At 57.3% G+C, this 14,893-nt stretch overlaps 1 protein-coding gene across 23 annotated transcripts in view; it reads left to right on the top strand.

Annotated features, from left to right (window-relative positions):
* Window positions 1–14,893, top strand: part of RALGPS1 (Ral GEF with PH domain and SH3 binding motif 1) — a 264,237-nt gene that overhangs the window by 12,738 nt on the left and 236,606 nt on the right. For 3 of the 23 annotated variants that reach the window (XM_089320132.1, XM_089320143.1, XM_089320138.1), the window contains exon 2: window positions 866–1,044. The exons of 18 other annotated variants lie outside the window; for them this stretch is intronic. In XM_089320132.1, the coding sequence (XP_089176258.1) occupies window positions 999–1,044 (46 nt within the window). In that variant the 5' untranslated portion in view covers window positions 866–998. Of the gene's footprint in view, window positions 1–865; window positions 1,166–14,893 lie in introns of those variants that run through there. 2 more of the 23 variants (XM_089320119.1, XM_089320169.1) reach the window with 2 other exon arrangements.

Below are 14,893 nucleotides of genomic sequence, written 5' to 3' on the forward strand. Positions count from 1 at the left end.
TGTCCTTTACAGTATCTGCGTGACGGAACACCTAGTCCAGTAGTTGATGTGCTGTATCGGTCAGGGACCAAGGACGAGAAACCGCCCGCACGTGTCCAGCGCAGCAGGGTTCCCGGCTGTCTTGGATCCATGAGCGGTTGAGTGCCTGGATGCAGAACCCAGAGACAGGGAGGGTTGACCCTTTCACCCCGAGCACAAAGGCCAGAGGGCAGGACAGGGGCCAAGACCCAGTCGCCACTGACCCTGGTGCTGAAAGCCACAGCTGAGGAGTGAGGGGACTCGAGGGGACCCAGGGCAGTGGCAGAGCTGGCCTCCTTGGCGTGGAGGACAGGAAGGAAGAAGAGAGATTCGCATTGGCTGAGCTGCGAGACCCACATGCTTGGGCAAAGAGACCGGCAGAGGCGGGGAGATGGAGACAGTGGAGGTGGGGCGATGGGGCTGTGTGCGCCAGGCCAGGAGGTACAGTGTTGCTCAGCTCCTGTGGAGCAGGACGCACAGACACGGTCTGGGACAGGGTCGAGATGGAGCTGGGTTCAAATCCCACCTTGGCCAGAGCACTCACCGCCGCTGGTTGGCCGTGAGGTCCTGGGGGAGTTGTGGGGCCGCCTGGGGTCTCTGCTGTCATTTCCAGTGGGTGTGATGACGACGCCCACTTAGGGAATTGCCGCAGGGAGTCTGAGTTCCGTGACGTGGGTGATGGGCTGAGAAGGGGTCTCCTTGGCTGTGGTGAGAGGTGGGGGACAGAGTGGCGTTCACCCAACTTGAGTGGTGCTGGGACGCCCTCTCCTACCTGCCGGCGGATTTAGCAGGTGCCGAGCAGAGTGGCTTTGGGGTTATTTACCCAGTGCTTGTTGTTTCTCTCCAGAGTTCCGTTTTCGTGACCAGCCTTGTGCATGTGTGTTGAGTGGACAGGACGAGGCAACCAGCCAGTCGGTCCCTGCTGATGATGCTGTTATCTGCAAACGCAGGAAGGACCTAACGCCTGCCATTCCAGCGAGATGCTCCGCAAAACTTGTGAAACACGATGTTTGTCTAGAAAAATAAGTCAGTGAAAATTAAGATTATTTTTCTTTTGAAAAACAGTGAAACCGCCTTCCTTCGATGGATTCCTGTTCAGCCCAGCGCGTGTTTGAGCCGCCTGCTGTGTGTAAGCCGGTGCTGGAAGGTTTGTGGAGGGCGTGTGAGATGGCGGCTGTGCTGCCTTTTACCACTGTCCCCCTGGGAGAGCCCCTTCTGCAGGTTGGGCTTGAGTGAGCAAAGGCGGGAAGAAGGCAGACGTTTGTCCTGTGTGAGAAGTCGGGGCGATCAGCTCAGAGCGTGGGTGGAGCCTGCTGTGCTCAGGGACACCAGGTCCCTCCCAAGCGCGCCCAGCCTCTCCACCTGTTCCCGACCCTTGAGGACTGCTTTCTAGAGATTCCGCACGACGCCTCTTACATCTCACTGGGCTGAAGTCGGTCTTAGGGCCGCACCCAGCAGTAAGGGGAGCTGGGGAAGATGGCCGTGTTCAGGGTAGTCCTGTATCCACCTACAAACCGGGAGTTCTGTTGCTGACGAGGAAGGGGATGGCACTGGGGGCCTCATGTGGTGGGTGTGGCCTGGGAGTAGTTGCGATTTTGCCCAGCGTTACGTGGACTCTGAGGGCTGAGCCCTCGAAGTCCTTATGAAGCACTAATTGATCCTAACTGGTGCTTGGGTAGAAGCAGAAAGACGTGAATAGAACAGAAGAGACGGAGCTGCCGACTGGCTTGGGAGCTTCGTCCAGGAGACGTCAGACCTTGCAGCTGCAGGGGCCTGGCCGGTTGTTTTTATGTCGTTGGGGTAATGGGATATCCACGCTGAAGATAACTGGTAAGCGTCGCCGGATACCGCAGCAGATTCCGAATGGGTTTGGGTTAAAGAACAGAAAACAGTTGGGTGGGGGGTGGGGGTGTTTGTCCTAGTGGTTAGGACACCCGCATCCCATGCTGGGGGCCCGGGTTTGATGCCTGGCTCTGGCTCCTGACTCCAGCTTCCTGCTGATGTGGACCCTGGAGGAGTGGTGATGGCCCAGGTCATTGGGTTCCCGCCCCCACGTGGGAGACCTGGACTAAGTTCCTGGCTCCCAGCTTCAGCTGCAGCCCAGTCCCGGCCATTCTGGGCATGTGAGAAGTGAGTTCTTTCTCTCTCTCTGAAATAAGTACTTTTTTAAGAATGGGAGGGTGTAAACTACACTTTATATTGGGTTCTCGGGGTGGGGGCACAGGGCCAGCAGATCCTGGGAGGGAGAACTTTCTGCTTTAGGTTTCTCTGAGAGTTTAACTCCTGAGCGAGCTGGGGCTCCGCTCGTGGCCACAGCTTCCGCGTGTGCGGGAATCTGCTTCTTGTCACTTACCTGAGATACCCGAGGGGTGTTCCTTCTTGGGCAGGAAGGAGCTTTGCTTTGGCTTCCAGGTTGGAGTTCACAGCCTGAGATGGCACAGTAGTGTTGGGCGTGTGATGTGGAACACACGTGCAGAGGGGGTCACGTGACGAGCCGGGACCTGGAGAGGGGCTGGGAGCGTGCCCGGCTTAGGCAGCCAAGCCCTCGTGAGCGCTGCCTTCTGCGAGCGCACCCCAGTGACCTGAGACCTCCCTTCCCCAGGTCTACCTCCCGGAGGCCCTCGCCAGGTCAGGGGTCCCCCCTTAATCCGTTAGTGCTGATCCATTAGAAGACTCCGGGGTTTAAATGCCTGTGTGAGTTTGGGGGGCAGTCTTGTTCAGCCTGTAACAGCGTGCATGTCTGTGCCCCCACCCGCACATCCCAGGGGGACGATACTGTGGGCCCTGCTGTTTCATGGCCGCGGACCCTGAGCTGGGGGACCTGGGCTTCATAGCAAGCAGCAAGCAGACCAGCTCCTGCGCCTGAGGCAGGCAGGACGTCCTCCCCCGGGGCTGCAGACACTGAGATGTGGCTGGGGTCCAGGGCGCCCCCTCTTGTGCTCTTGGCATAGCCAGTGAGATGCGTGGGAGCGCTGGGGCCGGGGGGGGGGACTGGGTCCCCCAAGAGGAGGCTGTCAGGAATCAGTGAGGTGACGCAGGAGGCGCCTGGGCCGTGTCGTCATGGTAACGCCGCGGGCTGTGGTCCTGAGGCCTGCCACGGCGTGGGCAGTCAGCGGCTTCTCTGCCTGGTTTCAGTGTTCGGACGACTGAAGGAGCCCTCGCAGCTGCCTGGGTGTAGCGCCTGCCGTCTCGTGCACGTCCCTGGGGCGCGGACTCCGCCAGCTCCCGCCTGCTGTCTCGTGCACGTCCCTGGGGCGCGGACTCCGCCAGCTCCGGGTAAATCATGCACACTCCCGCTCTTCCTGCGTGTCCTCAGGTGCAGCTTGCTTCTTGAGTCTCACGTTTGTGATTGGCCTACTTGGAAGCGCAGTGCAGCGAGTCTCTAAGGAAGTGGGGTATTAACTTGTTTATATGTGCACTCAGCAAATTCCTTGCCAACTGGCTCCGTGCGAATGGAACTTGAAATCCACATGATGCATCAAGTCAACGTAAAAAGGCGAGCACAGGATGTCTAAAGGTGAACTCAGCTTCCCTGGTTTATGGAAGAGGAAACTGAGACGGCACGTTTGCTCGCGGGAAGTCGCAGGTGATGAGTGGCGGGCTTGGTGCTGGACCTCAGCCCCCGGCCCCGGCCAGGAAGCCTGGAATCCACGGAGACAGCAGAGGAGACCAGAGGGACACCCCGGCACTGTTCTGGGATGTGTGTCAGGCCAGGACGCGTCTGTCCTCATCTGAAAAGGAACAGTTGGAAGAGCTGACACCAGAGAGGGTGCGCTGACACCACTCAGCACATTGAGGAAGAGGAGGAGGAAGAAGGCTCGAGCAATGGAGGAAGAGCTTTTGGAAAAAGCAAAGTGGATCTCGTATCATCAGCTTTGTGCTCTCAAAATTTGCAGATGCCAAGAAGGATGAGCTAAGACAGCAGACGGGGACCCAAAAGGAGCTCATGGACTTGGCGCTAGAAGGCAGAGCGTGTCCTGCGCGCGTTCACAGCGAGGCAGGGTGGGGGTGGGCGTTGGGCCCCGTGGCTCAGTGGTTGAGATGCCCACAGCTCACGATGGAGTGCCTGCATTCCATGCCTGCCGCTGGCTCCCTGCCAGCAGCTCCCTGCTGGTGCAGACCCTGGGAGGTGTCACCCAGAGGTGACAGCTGAGCTGCTGGGTTCCCGTCACCCGCATGGGAGGCCTGGATTGCATTCCCAGCTCCTGGCTCTTCAGCCTGGCCCAATCCTGGCTGTTGTGGGCATGTGGGGAGTGAACAGGTAGAAACATTTTCTTTTTTATTCTCTCTCTCTGTCTCTCAAATAAATACATTTTTAAAATTAAAAAAAAAAATTGAGCCATGTGGAAGGTCCAGGGGTGAGGAGGAGGACGGACTGGCTGGCCGGTGTGGGTGCTGAGGCCCTGGCGATGGACAAGACCGGTCCAGTGTTGCAGCTGGAGGCACGGCAAGAGGAACAGAGGATTTGCCTGTGCATATTACAAGGGCTTCTCACAGACCAGGCAAAGCCAGTGAAGGTTAATTCAAGATCCAAGTGTCCAGGAGAAGGTTTTCAATGTGTCAAGAGAAGATCCTAGGAGCATCCAGGCAGCAGGAAGCTTCTAGTCACAGAAGCAATGCAGCCGTCTACACTGTCAGCTCCGGGGGCCGGGCAGCAGCACACCCATCGAGGGTTTGGAGAAAAGGGAGGGACCCAAGAATCTTATACCCAGCTTAGTGTGGTTCCCACTTGACGGGGGCAGAAGTTCACTTCTGTCACACAAGAACACACACTGCACACTGTGTATTTTCGGCTCCACCCACACATTGTTCCTAGGGAAGGAACCATTGAAGGAAGACTTGGTCCAGAAAGATGAAGAAAATGTAAGATCCATGAATGAACAAGACAGGCTGTGATAAGGTAGGCACAGGTCATCCAGTTGTTCAAGTGTAAAGTGGTTTCTGAATGATTGTGATGGTGGCGGTGTTAATGACACAACAGGTTAAGCTGCCACCTGCAACCCTGACACCCCGTATCTGCGTGCTGGTTCCATTCCTGCTGCTTTACCTCTGATCCAGCCCCCTGCAGATGTGCCTGGGAAGGCAGCTGAAGGTGGCCCAAACACCTGGGCCTCAGCCACCACGTGGGAGACTGGGTGGAGTCCTGGCCACTGAGGCCATTCGGCGAATGAACCGGCATGTGGAAGATCTCACTCTCTCTGTCTTTCCTTCTTCTCTCTGTCACTCTGCCTTTCAAATAAATAAATTAAAAGAGAAAACAGTTGTGATTATGATTATAAAATAGTGCACAAGTGAAGCACCTAGAGATGTGAGAGCTGACATGACATTGAGACATGGGAGTGAAAAGAGGAACGGAACTGTGGCTCAGGTGAGAGCTGGTACAGGTGAACATGGTGCTGGGACCTGCTGAATGTGCGCGGGGAGGAGGTGAAAGCCTTCCGCGCCCTCCAGGGGCGTGGCCTGAGTCTCCTGGCTGACACATGCCGTGCACGAGCGTCCTCTCCCTGGAGCCGCTTCTGTGGTCCGTCCTCTGGGCCCCATCTTTGAAACTGCCCTGGAGGGGTTGGCTTGGTGCCTTCTTCCTGCAGGGTGGCGCGTTGCCCACGATGCTCGTGGGACTGTAAGGTGGCGTGCCTGTTTGGGAAGACGGTTGACAGTTCCTCGGAAAGTCTAGCATCAGGTTGCCCTGTTTCCGCGCCGCTCTGTTCCTGGGGACGTGCCCCGAGAACTGAAGATGTGAGTCTGCGCAGAAACATGCACATGCGTGTTCATAGCGGCGTGTGTCACAGTGTTCAGAAACGGGGAGGGCAGGCACCTTGGCCAGGGTCAGACGGCAGCCGGATGCCCACATCCCACAGGAGTGCTTGTGTCGGAGCCCTGGCTCTGCTCCTGAGCGCACGTGGGTTCCTGCCACCCACGTGGAAGGTCTGGCTTGAGTCCCTAGCTCCTCTGTGGCCTGAGCCAGGCCATTGTGGACATGTGGGGAGTGAACCAGTAGATGGGAGCTCTGTTGGTCTCTTCAATCACTCAAATAAATAAATAAATAAATAAATAAATAAATAAATAAAACTTTTAGAAAATGGAAACGAGACCAGCGCTGTGGCGCAACAGTTGAAGCAGTGGCGTGCAGTGCCGGCGTCCCATATGGATGCTGTCGTGATTCCTGGCTGCTCCACTTCTGACGCAGCTCCCTGATAATGCATCTGGGAAAGCAGAGGAAGATGGCCCAAGTGCTTGGACCCCTGCACCCACATGGGAGACCCGGAAGAGGCTCCTGGTTCCTGGCCTCAGTCTGGCCCAGCCCTAGCCGTTGTGGCCATTTGGAGAGTGAAGATTGATCTCTCTGTCTCTCCTTTTCTCTCTAACTGCCTTTAAAGTAAATGAATAAATCTTTTTTAAAAAATGGAAACAATCCAAGTATCTTTCCATGATGAATGGTAGACAAAATGTGGTCTGTGTGCAGTAGAGTGTTGAGCCGTGCAGTTAAGTCCTGATTCATGCTGTAACACGGGTGATCCAGAAGCAGGGTGGGTGGCCCTTTTGGATATTTATGGCATCATCTGCAAGCCGTACAAAACGATCAGCGTAAACATTAGCCTGCTGTAGACTTAGTGAATTTCGAATCCTGTCTGTGGTTGCCATGTCGGGGCCAGACCAAATGGCTTTGTGGACCTCATACGGCCTGTGGGCCTGGCGTTCCCCTCCCCCTGTAAAACGAAAGATGCCGGACAGCAAAGGCCACACAGCGCACGATTCCACTTGTGCAAAAAATCCGAAGAGGCAAATCCATGGAGACAAAAAGCAGATTAGGGGCTGCGAGGGCCAGGGCGGGGGATCCGGGAGGGACTGCTGAGGGCTGGGTTCAGGTTTGTTTCTGGGGTGGTGGAGCTGTTCTGGGATTGGTGGTGATGGTCGCACAGTTTTGCGATCCTGCCGAAACCCGTCAAGCGCTATGGTGAAGAAGGGCGAATTTTCTGTTATGTAAATGACATCTCAGTTTTGATAAGCAGCCTTTCTCATTGCTAAATGATACCTGTAGAGAAAATAAGAAAATAAAGGGCGCAAAAGCAGAAGCAGCCCTCATCCCGCTGTTAATCCGTGAGGTCTGAGCGTGCAGTCTCGCCTCCATGTGTCTGTCTCAGAGTTGGGCTGATGGAGAGTTGTCTGTCCTTTCTTTCCTGTCGGGCTTGACGAGTGGGATTGGCACAGGACACAGGCGTGTCCTTTCTGTTGGTGTTTCTGTGTCCCTCCCCTGGTTGGTGCCTGTGTCGGGAGCAGTGTTTTTGGTCCAAGCAGACAAGAGCCGTGGTCAGAAGACCCACTGCCTGCTCCAGCCCCTCTGGGTCCTGCTTCCTTGTCTTTGAAGGGGGTCGCAGCGCCGGCTCTGCGGTATCTTGCCTGTCAGGATGGCTGAAATGAAACGTTACTAGGTGTTGGGGAGGTGGTGGAGCACCCAGAACTTCCCTCCCAGCTGGCGGGAGTGTGCATTGGCTCAGCCTCCGCGGAGCGCTGTTAGCATCATCCGCGTGCGGCTGTGCTCCGTGGTGCCAGTGCAGCTCCGAGACGGGCGTGAAGCAGTGCGCGCGATGCTCACGACAGCGCCATCGGCAGTGGCCCGTGCTAGAGAACGGGCCTGGTGTCCGTCAGCAGACTGGACAGGTGCGCGTGGTCACCCCACGGTGGGAACTGGAGGTGCTGAGAGTTCCCGTGCACAATCCGGTGAAAACACCCGCACAGACTCGATGAACAGTGTTCATTCAGACCCAGAAGGTTCGGGGCTGCGCAAGGACGCTTGGGTCAAGCGTGAGAACTGGCAGGACCACGCAGTGCAGCCAGGGAGGCAGGGCGCTGGAGGGGGCACAGGGCGGCGGCCAGGGGCTGCCGGTGATGGCCCACCTGGTGTGCGCACAGCTGCCTTGTGCTGTGACTCAGTGTCGCGTGCACTTCACTCACGCCACACTTCCACGGAAAATGTGTTGAAAGCACTAAGAGGCATCATCCATCTCAGTATTGTCACTAAAATGTTAATGAGGCTGAAAGATTTTTGTATTTATTATTGATGAATAAAATAATTTCATCTATAGGTCTTGAATATTCATATTTGTGTTACAGTGTATATCCATGTTGAAACATTAGGTTTTTTTAAAAGATATATTTATTTATTTATTTATTTGAGAGGTAGATTTATAGACAGTAAGAGGGAGAGACAGAAAGGTCTTCCTTCTGTTGGTTTACTCCCCAGATGGCTGCAACGGCTGGAGTTGCACTGATCTGAAGCCAAAAGCCAGAAGCCAGGAGCTTCTTCCAGGTCTCCCACATGGATGCAGGGGCCCAAGCACTTGGACCATCTTCCACTGCTTTCCCAGGCCATAGCAGAGAGCTGGACTGGAAGAGGAGCAGCCAGGACTAGAACTGGTGCCCATATGGGATGCCAGTGCCGCAGGCGGAGGATTAACCCACTGTGCCACAGCACTGGTCCCTACATTAGGGTTTACATTTAGTTTACAAGGAAACGTGTGTATGAGAGAACCCTCTGTCGGGTTCCAGGGGCCCAGGGGGAAGGGCCCAGAGGAGGCCCAGGAAGCCCGGGACTGGGAGGAGAGAAAGGATGACCAGGCCCCTGCCAGGGCGCAGCGCTGTTTCCAGAGGGAGGGGCTGGCAAGTTGTGTTCAAGGTTGCTGGGAGGTAGGAGAGCCCTGGCCACTGAGCCAATGTGACGAGGCCGTGGAGTCCCTGATGGCCATGGGAAGTGTGGCTGGGTGGTGAGGGAGTCAGCAGTGCCTAACAGCAGGGCAGCCTGGAGTTTGTGGGTCACAGCTGGGCCGAGATGGGGCGACTTACAGGTGTTCCTGGCTGAGGGGAGGGCCCAGCGCATGGGAGAGACAGTGTGCAGAAGGGGCCAGCTGCCCACAGGTTTCGGGCCCCTGCCCCGGGCAGCCCCAGCCCAGGCGTGAGGCAGAGGCTGCTTCCCCAGAGGGGGGAGGGGAGGGGCAGGCTCACGGAGGGCCCAGGGGGAGCTGAGGTGATGGACGCTGGGAGCCTGCCCACCTGAGTGTGCGCGGGTAGGGGTGAGGAGAGAGGGGCAGTGTCCGGCCACCCCGAGCCCCCTTCTTCCCCGGCAGTGCCTCAGGACGTTTCTCCTGGAGCTGTGTTGGTTCCCTGGACCAGCCTTCCCCAAAGCATCCTGGGAAGAGGGTCAGTTCCTGTGACTTTCAGAAAGGCTTTGCTAACCGATAGGCTCCTGGTGGTCCAGGTGTTGATTGTGTGACCAGCATTTGGTGTTTCCCAGGACGGGGAAGTCAGGCCTGGTAGCAGGGAGACTCGTCTGACCTGGCTGAGCTTTGCAGAGCAGGTCGTCTTTGCTCTTTAAAAATGTATTTGTTTGAAAGGCAGAGTGACAGAGAGAGGGGGAGAGACACACAGAGAAAGAGATCTTCAGTCCGCCATATCAATCCCCAAAGGTCTACCACAGCCAGGAGCCGGGAACCGCGTCCAGGTCTTGTGCATGGGTGGCAGGGACTCACGCGCTTGGGCCGTGGTCCACTGCCTCACAGGTGCATTAGCAGGGAGCTGGATCAGAAGCAGAGGAGCTGGGACTCAGACCAGCACTTCCACATGGGAGGCCAGGCTTGCAAGAGGCAGCTTACCCCGCTTCGTCACACACAGATGTCAGTCGTGTTGTTCCGCCTGCTTTTCTAGTGGCTGCTGTTTGCAAAGAACATGTGGGGATGGTGAGTCCTGGCGGTGGTGGTGTGTGCTCTCGGGAGCAGGCAGGCAGCCATGCCGTGCAGGTACCCCAGGTGCCTGCTGGGTACAGGGGAGCTGGAACCTGACGGGGCTGAGCGGCTGCAGGGTGGTTTTGGGGATGTGAGGCACCCTGAGTGAGCACAGGTTGGGGTGCATCTAGGGTTCTTCACCGGATCAAGCTCGGGGTGTCCCGCTCTCCTGTGCAGACCTCTTGTTGCTTGCCTGTCGGGCTCTCACCCTTCTGCAGCCGTGGGCATCCACGGCTGTGATTGCCGGGGCCACTCCCTTCCTGTCTCCTGACCCTCCAGGTCCCTGCCTCCTGCTGTGAGCCGTCCTGGTCCAGGCCTGTGATTGTCACTGTGTGAGCCTCTCCTGGCGGTGGGAGGACGGGTCAAGAATGTGATGATGGGTGAGAAGGGGTCATTGTCTCGATGGGCCCGAGACCCACCGTCAGCACCTCTCCCCACCCCAGCCAGCCTGCCTGTGCCCTGGGGGCCTGCCCATCCCAGCTTACGGGGAGTGGGGGGTCTCCTTCCTGTAGCAGGGATGGGGAACCTTTCGGTTCCTTTTGGCTGCCGAGGGCCATCTGGGTATTTATGACGTCGCTTGCGGTCCATATCAGAGTATCAACTTAAAAGTTAGCCTGCTGTGGACTCACTGAATTTTGAGTTCTCCTCGGTTGCCATGGCAGGGCCGGACCACGTAGTCTCCTGGGCCTCATATGGCTCTGCCGGCCGGACGTTCCTCGCCCCCATCTAAACCCTGGTGGCACTTGTTTGATTTTCCTCTGTGGCCTTGGCCTCGCTCTGCCTTGCATCAGTCCACCTGCTACCTGCTGCACTGTTGCCTTAACAAGACTGTAAGCTCTTTGGAGGCAGGGGCTGTGTCTTGCTCAGTGCCTTACACACAGTTGGTACTCTGTGAATCCAGCTCCTTGGCGGCCATGGCCTTCAGGTGTTGAGATAACAAGAGGGGAGGGGTCAGAGAGGGTCTGCTGGGACAGGCGCAGCCGACGTTCGGAGTGGAAATGTTGTAGTACTTTTCAGAATCTTCTGGTGACGTCACCCTCTGTCAACCATTATCAGGTAATCCGGGGAAACTGCCCCCTACACTGCCTGACAGTGGGACTGGCTCCCAGGCAAGGAATCTGGGAACAACTGTCCGCTTAAAGCAGAGGCCAAGGCAGACGGAGAGCCAGGGATGCGTGCTCCCTGCAGGGTGCACAGCAGGGGTGGGTCTGGCTTTGGCTTCACGTCCGATTCCCGAGAGGAGCTGCAGCTGCTCTCTGGCTGCTCTGCCGGGAGGGGCTGTTCCACCCTGCCAGTCCCAGGCCACCTTCCCTTGTCGCCTGCTGTCACCCGAGGGAGCAGTGGGCAGAGGTCCACTCCCCACTGCTCAGCAGGAAGATGGTGGCGGCCAGCTCTGCCCCCGGGCCCAGCTGAGGAGAGGCTGCCAAGTCCCAGGGCCTCCGGAGGTCAGACAGCTGCGCGCACCGGCAGGCACAGGCGAGCGACAGGCGGGTAAAGGGGCCTGGCCACGGGGTGGGGGGGGGGCTCGCCTTGCACCTGCGGCCCTGGCTGCCCCAGGGCAGGACGGGTGGAGAGCGCACGAGAGCCCTCCAGGGATGCCGTGGAAGCTGCAGGGCTTGGAGTGCGGAATCGGCGGAGGAGCTGCAGTGAGCAGTTAGGAAGGTCAGAGGCAGAAGCTCCGGCTCCGAGCAGGGATGGGGTGGGAACCACGAGGGAAAATGTGAGACTCAGAGGCCTTATCCAGGGGACCTGGTGTGGGGCAGCAGGAGACCCCACAGGAAGGCCAGAGTGGGGGCGGGGGGAGGTGGGGGCGCCTCACTGGGCTCTTCACAGTGCACGGCCCAGGCAGCTCACGCCGGGACAGGCACTTGCACGTTTTCTTTTCTTTCTAACTTTTTTTTAAAGATTTATTTATTTATTTGAAAGTCAGAGTTACACAGAGAGAGAAAGAGAGGCGGGAGGGGGGGCTTCCATCTGCTGGTTCACTCCCCAATTGGCCGCAGTGGCTGGAGCTGCGCTGATCTGAAGCCAGGAACCAGGAGCTTCTTCCGGGTCTTTCATGCGCATGCAGGGCCCCGAAGACTTGGGCCATCTTCTACTGCTTCCCCAGGCCACAGCAGGGAGCTGGATGGGAAGTGGAGCAGCCGGGTCTCAAGCCAGCACCCATATGGGATGCCAGCACTGCAGGAGGCAGTTTAACCTACACCACAGTGGCGGCCCCACTTTTTTTTTTTAAATATTTTTATTTATTTGAAAGGCAGAGTGACAGAGAGGGAGAGGGAGAGAGGTCTTCCATCTGCTGGTTCACTCCCCAGAAGGCCCGCGATGGCTGGAGCTGAGCCGATCTGAAGTCAGGAGCCAGGAGCTTCTTCTGAATCTCCCACCGGTGCAGGAGCCCAAGGCCTTGGGCCGTCTTCTACTGCCCTCCCAGGCCACAGCAGAGAGCTGGTTCATGGAGCAGCCAGGACTCGAACCGGTGCCCATATGGGATGCTGGCACTGCAGGCGGCGGCTTTACACGCTGTGCCATAGCACCAGCCTCTGCACATTTTCTTTTAACATTCCCACACTCCAAGAAGAGGGAGAGAAAGAATTTTTTTTTTTTTTTTTTGCAAAGGTGAGAGAATTAAGTTCTTGTTGGGCTTCCTGTATGCAGTGGGGAGGGAGAAAGCGAGACGTTTGCCCAAGAGGGACCAGAGTCCTCTTCGCACCCAGCCAGGTGTCCCTCAGGTGTCCCTGCAGACTGTGAGGACACAGGGCTTCCGGGCTGAGTGCGACGAGGTGGGGACCTCCTGCAAGGCAGAGCTGCTAAGGCAGGGCGGGAAGCGAGCAGGAGGCCGTGCGGAGTGTGCTGGTCAGTGCGTGTGCTCTGGTCTCAGTGGGACTTCGGTACTGGCCGTGCTGTGCAGTTTTTCACAAGGCAGAGCTACTGGACAGGGAGCCAAGGTGACCGGCTGCCGCTGAGATCCTCGGTCTCGTCTGCAGAGCCCACGGCGGCGGGAAGGGAGAGGCGGGGAAACGAGTGGCCCAGGCGTGGAGCCCCGAGTGCGGGGCGAGCGGAGCCGGTGACCGCGTCACAGGGAGGAACGGGCTCAGCTTCGGTTGTTTGCAGTTGGCAGCTGTATTAGGACCAGATTTCCCTGCAGTGTGATAGAACACCCTTGGCTGACAAGAGCCTCAGCGTACCAGCTGTTACATCATCACGTGGAAAAGTAAAGCGGCTGGCAGTCTAGGGTTGGTGTGGTGGAGTCAGACAAAGTGGACCCGAGCTCCCTAGGTCTTGGTGCTCATTCAGCTGATTGCCTCCCGGCCCTAGATGGTTGCGTGAGCTCCGGTCAGTACATCTACATTCCAGAATCCGGAAGGAGGAAGCAGGGGAGGAAGGGTGTGGTTTTTGCCTTTGAGACACTCGTTAAAAACCTCACGCAGCATTAACCTTTCCATCACATTGGGTAGAGCTTAGCTGACTGAACCGTAAGGGGGTTGGAGGTCGCTTACCTAAAAATAGTAAAGAAGAAAGACGGGAACTTGGCCTTCATAGATGATCACTAGCAGAACGCAGATTGGGACAGTGGGCGGAGCTGTTAGCAGGTGCATGGGCTGTGTGGTGCTCCTTTGCTCTGCTGGGGTAGTGGGAGTTGTTCCACTCTGGGGCAATGACCTGAAAACGTTACAGATACTGAACCAGCGTGCCCAGCGGCCTCTGCGGCGCCCACAGGAGCTGCCGGGAGCTGTGTGCCCTGCTGTGTGCCAGAGGCAGGAAGGGGGCACTTACCAGCCACGTGCCCTGCGGTGCCTGGAGGGGGGCGGCGCTGTTTGTGAAGGGGGAAGGCAGGCTGCGTGTGTCGGCTCTTGTCCCTGGCCGGTGCTCGTGCAGGTGGCCCTGGTGGGGGTGACATGCTGTGCCGGCTGGCTGACTGCTTCCCGTTCATTCCATGTCACAGCCACCTTGCGAGGAAGGCGCCAGATCCCTTTTCCAGCTGAGAGCTGAGGCCCAGAGTGGCTGACTAACCTGCTGCAGCCCCTCCGCTGACGGATGCTGGGCCTGGGATGGGACCAGGGCTCTGAAATCTGAACTCGCGTCCACTCCGCTCCCCGCCCAAGCAGCTCCACCGAGCCGCCTGCTGGCCAGTTCAGTGCTTTATACAAGATCACACTCAGACTTTTTTTTTTTTAATTTATTTTATTTGAAAGGCAGAGTGTGTGTGTGGTGGTGAGAGATATAGATAGATATAGATCTGTCATTTTCTGGTTCACTCCACATACGGTCACAACAGCTTTAGCTGGGCCAGGCGGAATCCTGGAGCCCAGAGCTCCTGGGGACCAGAACCGAAGTACTTGAGCCATCATCACCTGCTGCTTTCCCAGGTGTATCGGAACGGAGCTGGGTCTGAAGTGGAACAGCCAGGAGTCAAACCTGCGCTCCGATATGGGCTGTGGGTGTCCCGAGCTGTGGCTTAGCCTGCAGTGCCACAAAGCCCTACCCTAAACTGAGGTTTAAGTGGTACAGCAGCCAGAGTTCCTGTCTGTCCCTGTCCTGTGACACCTGCAGCGTCCCCACTGAGACCAGCGGGGCCTGGCCCTGATCTCTGCTCTGAGCCCCCTTGGCCTCGTGTATTTGTGCTGCTGGGCAGAAAGACCTGGGGCACACCTGGCTGCTGCCCGCCGCGGCCTGAGCTGAGGAAGGAGCCCGCTGGCTGGATGTGCACACCCGGAAGCTTTGGCTGTAGCGGCAAGGTTGTGTCACTTTTGTAACAAAAACTCCCATAAAGTAATAACTTAAAAATAATGAAAAGTGAGGGAGCCTCCCAGGGAAGTAAGTCTGCCCTCCTTTGTGTCATTTGTTTTCTTTGAGATTGTGTTTGTCAGTGTCACTGTTCAGGGGACTTGAGATTTCCGTTTGCAAGATGATTTGGGCCCTCGACTGTGTTAACATCCAGCGCCCTCCCACTATTGAAAAGCCTTCTTGAACCTAAACTTAACTACCAGTCCTGCCTGGTCAGGAGGGAGGCTCTGGCCCCACAGTGGGCTCAGCATCAGGAGTGGGAAGTGAGCAGAGAGCTAGCTCAGGGCAGGGCTTGTGAGCTGTGCCAGCCCCGG

This window comes from Oryctolagus cuniculus, chromosome 1 (assembly GCF_051225735.1).
Source record: "Oryctolagus cuniculus isolate XC-2025 breed Fujian yellow rabbit chromosome 1, ASM5122573v1, whole genome shotgun sequence".
Lineage (NCBI taxonomy): Eukaryota > Metazoa > Chordata > Mammalia > Lagomorpha > Leporidae > Oryctolagus > Oryctolagus cuniculus.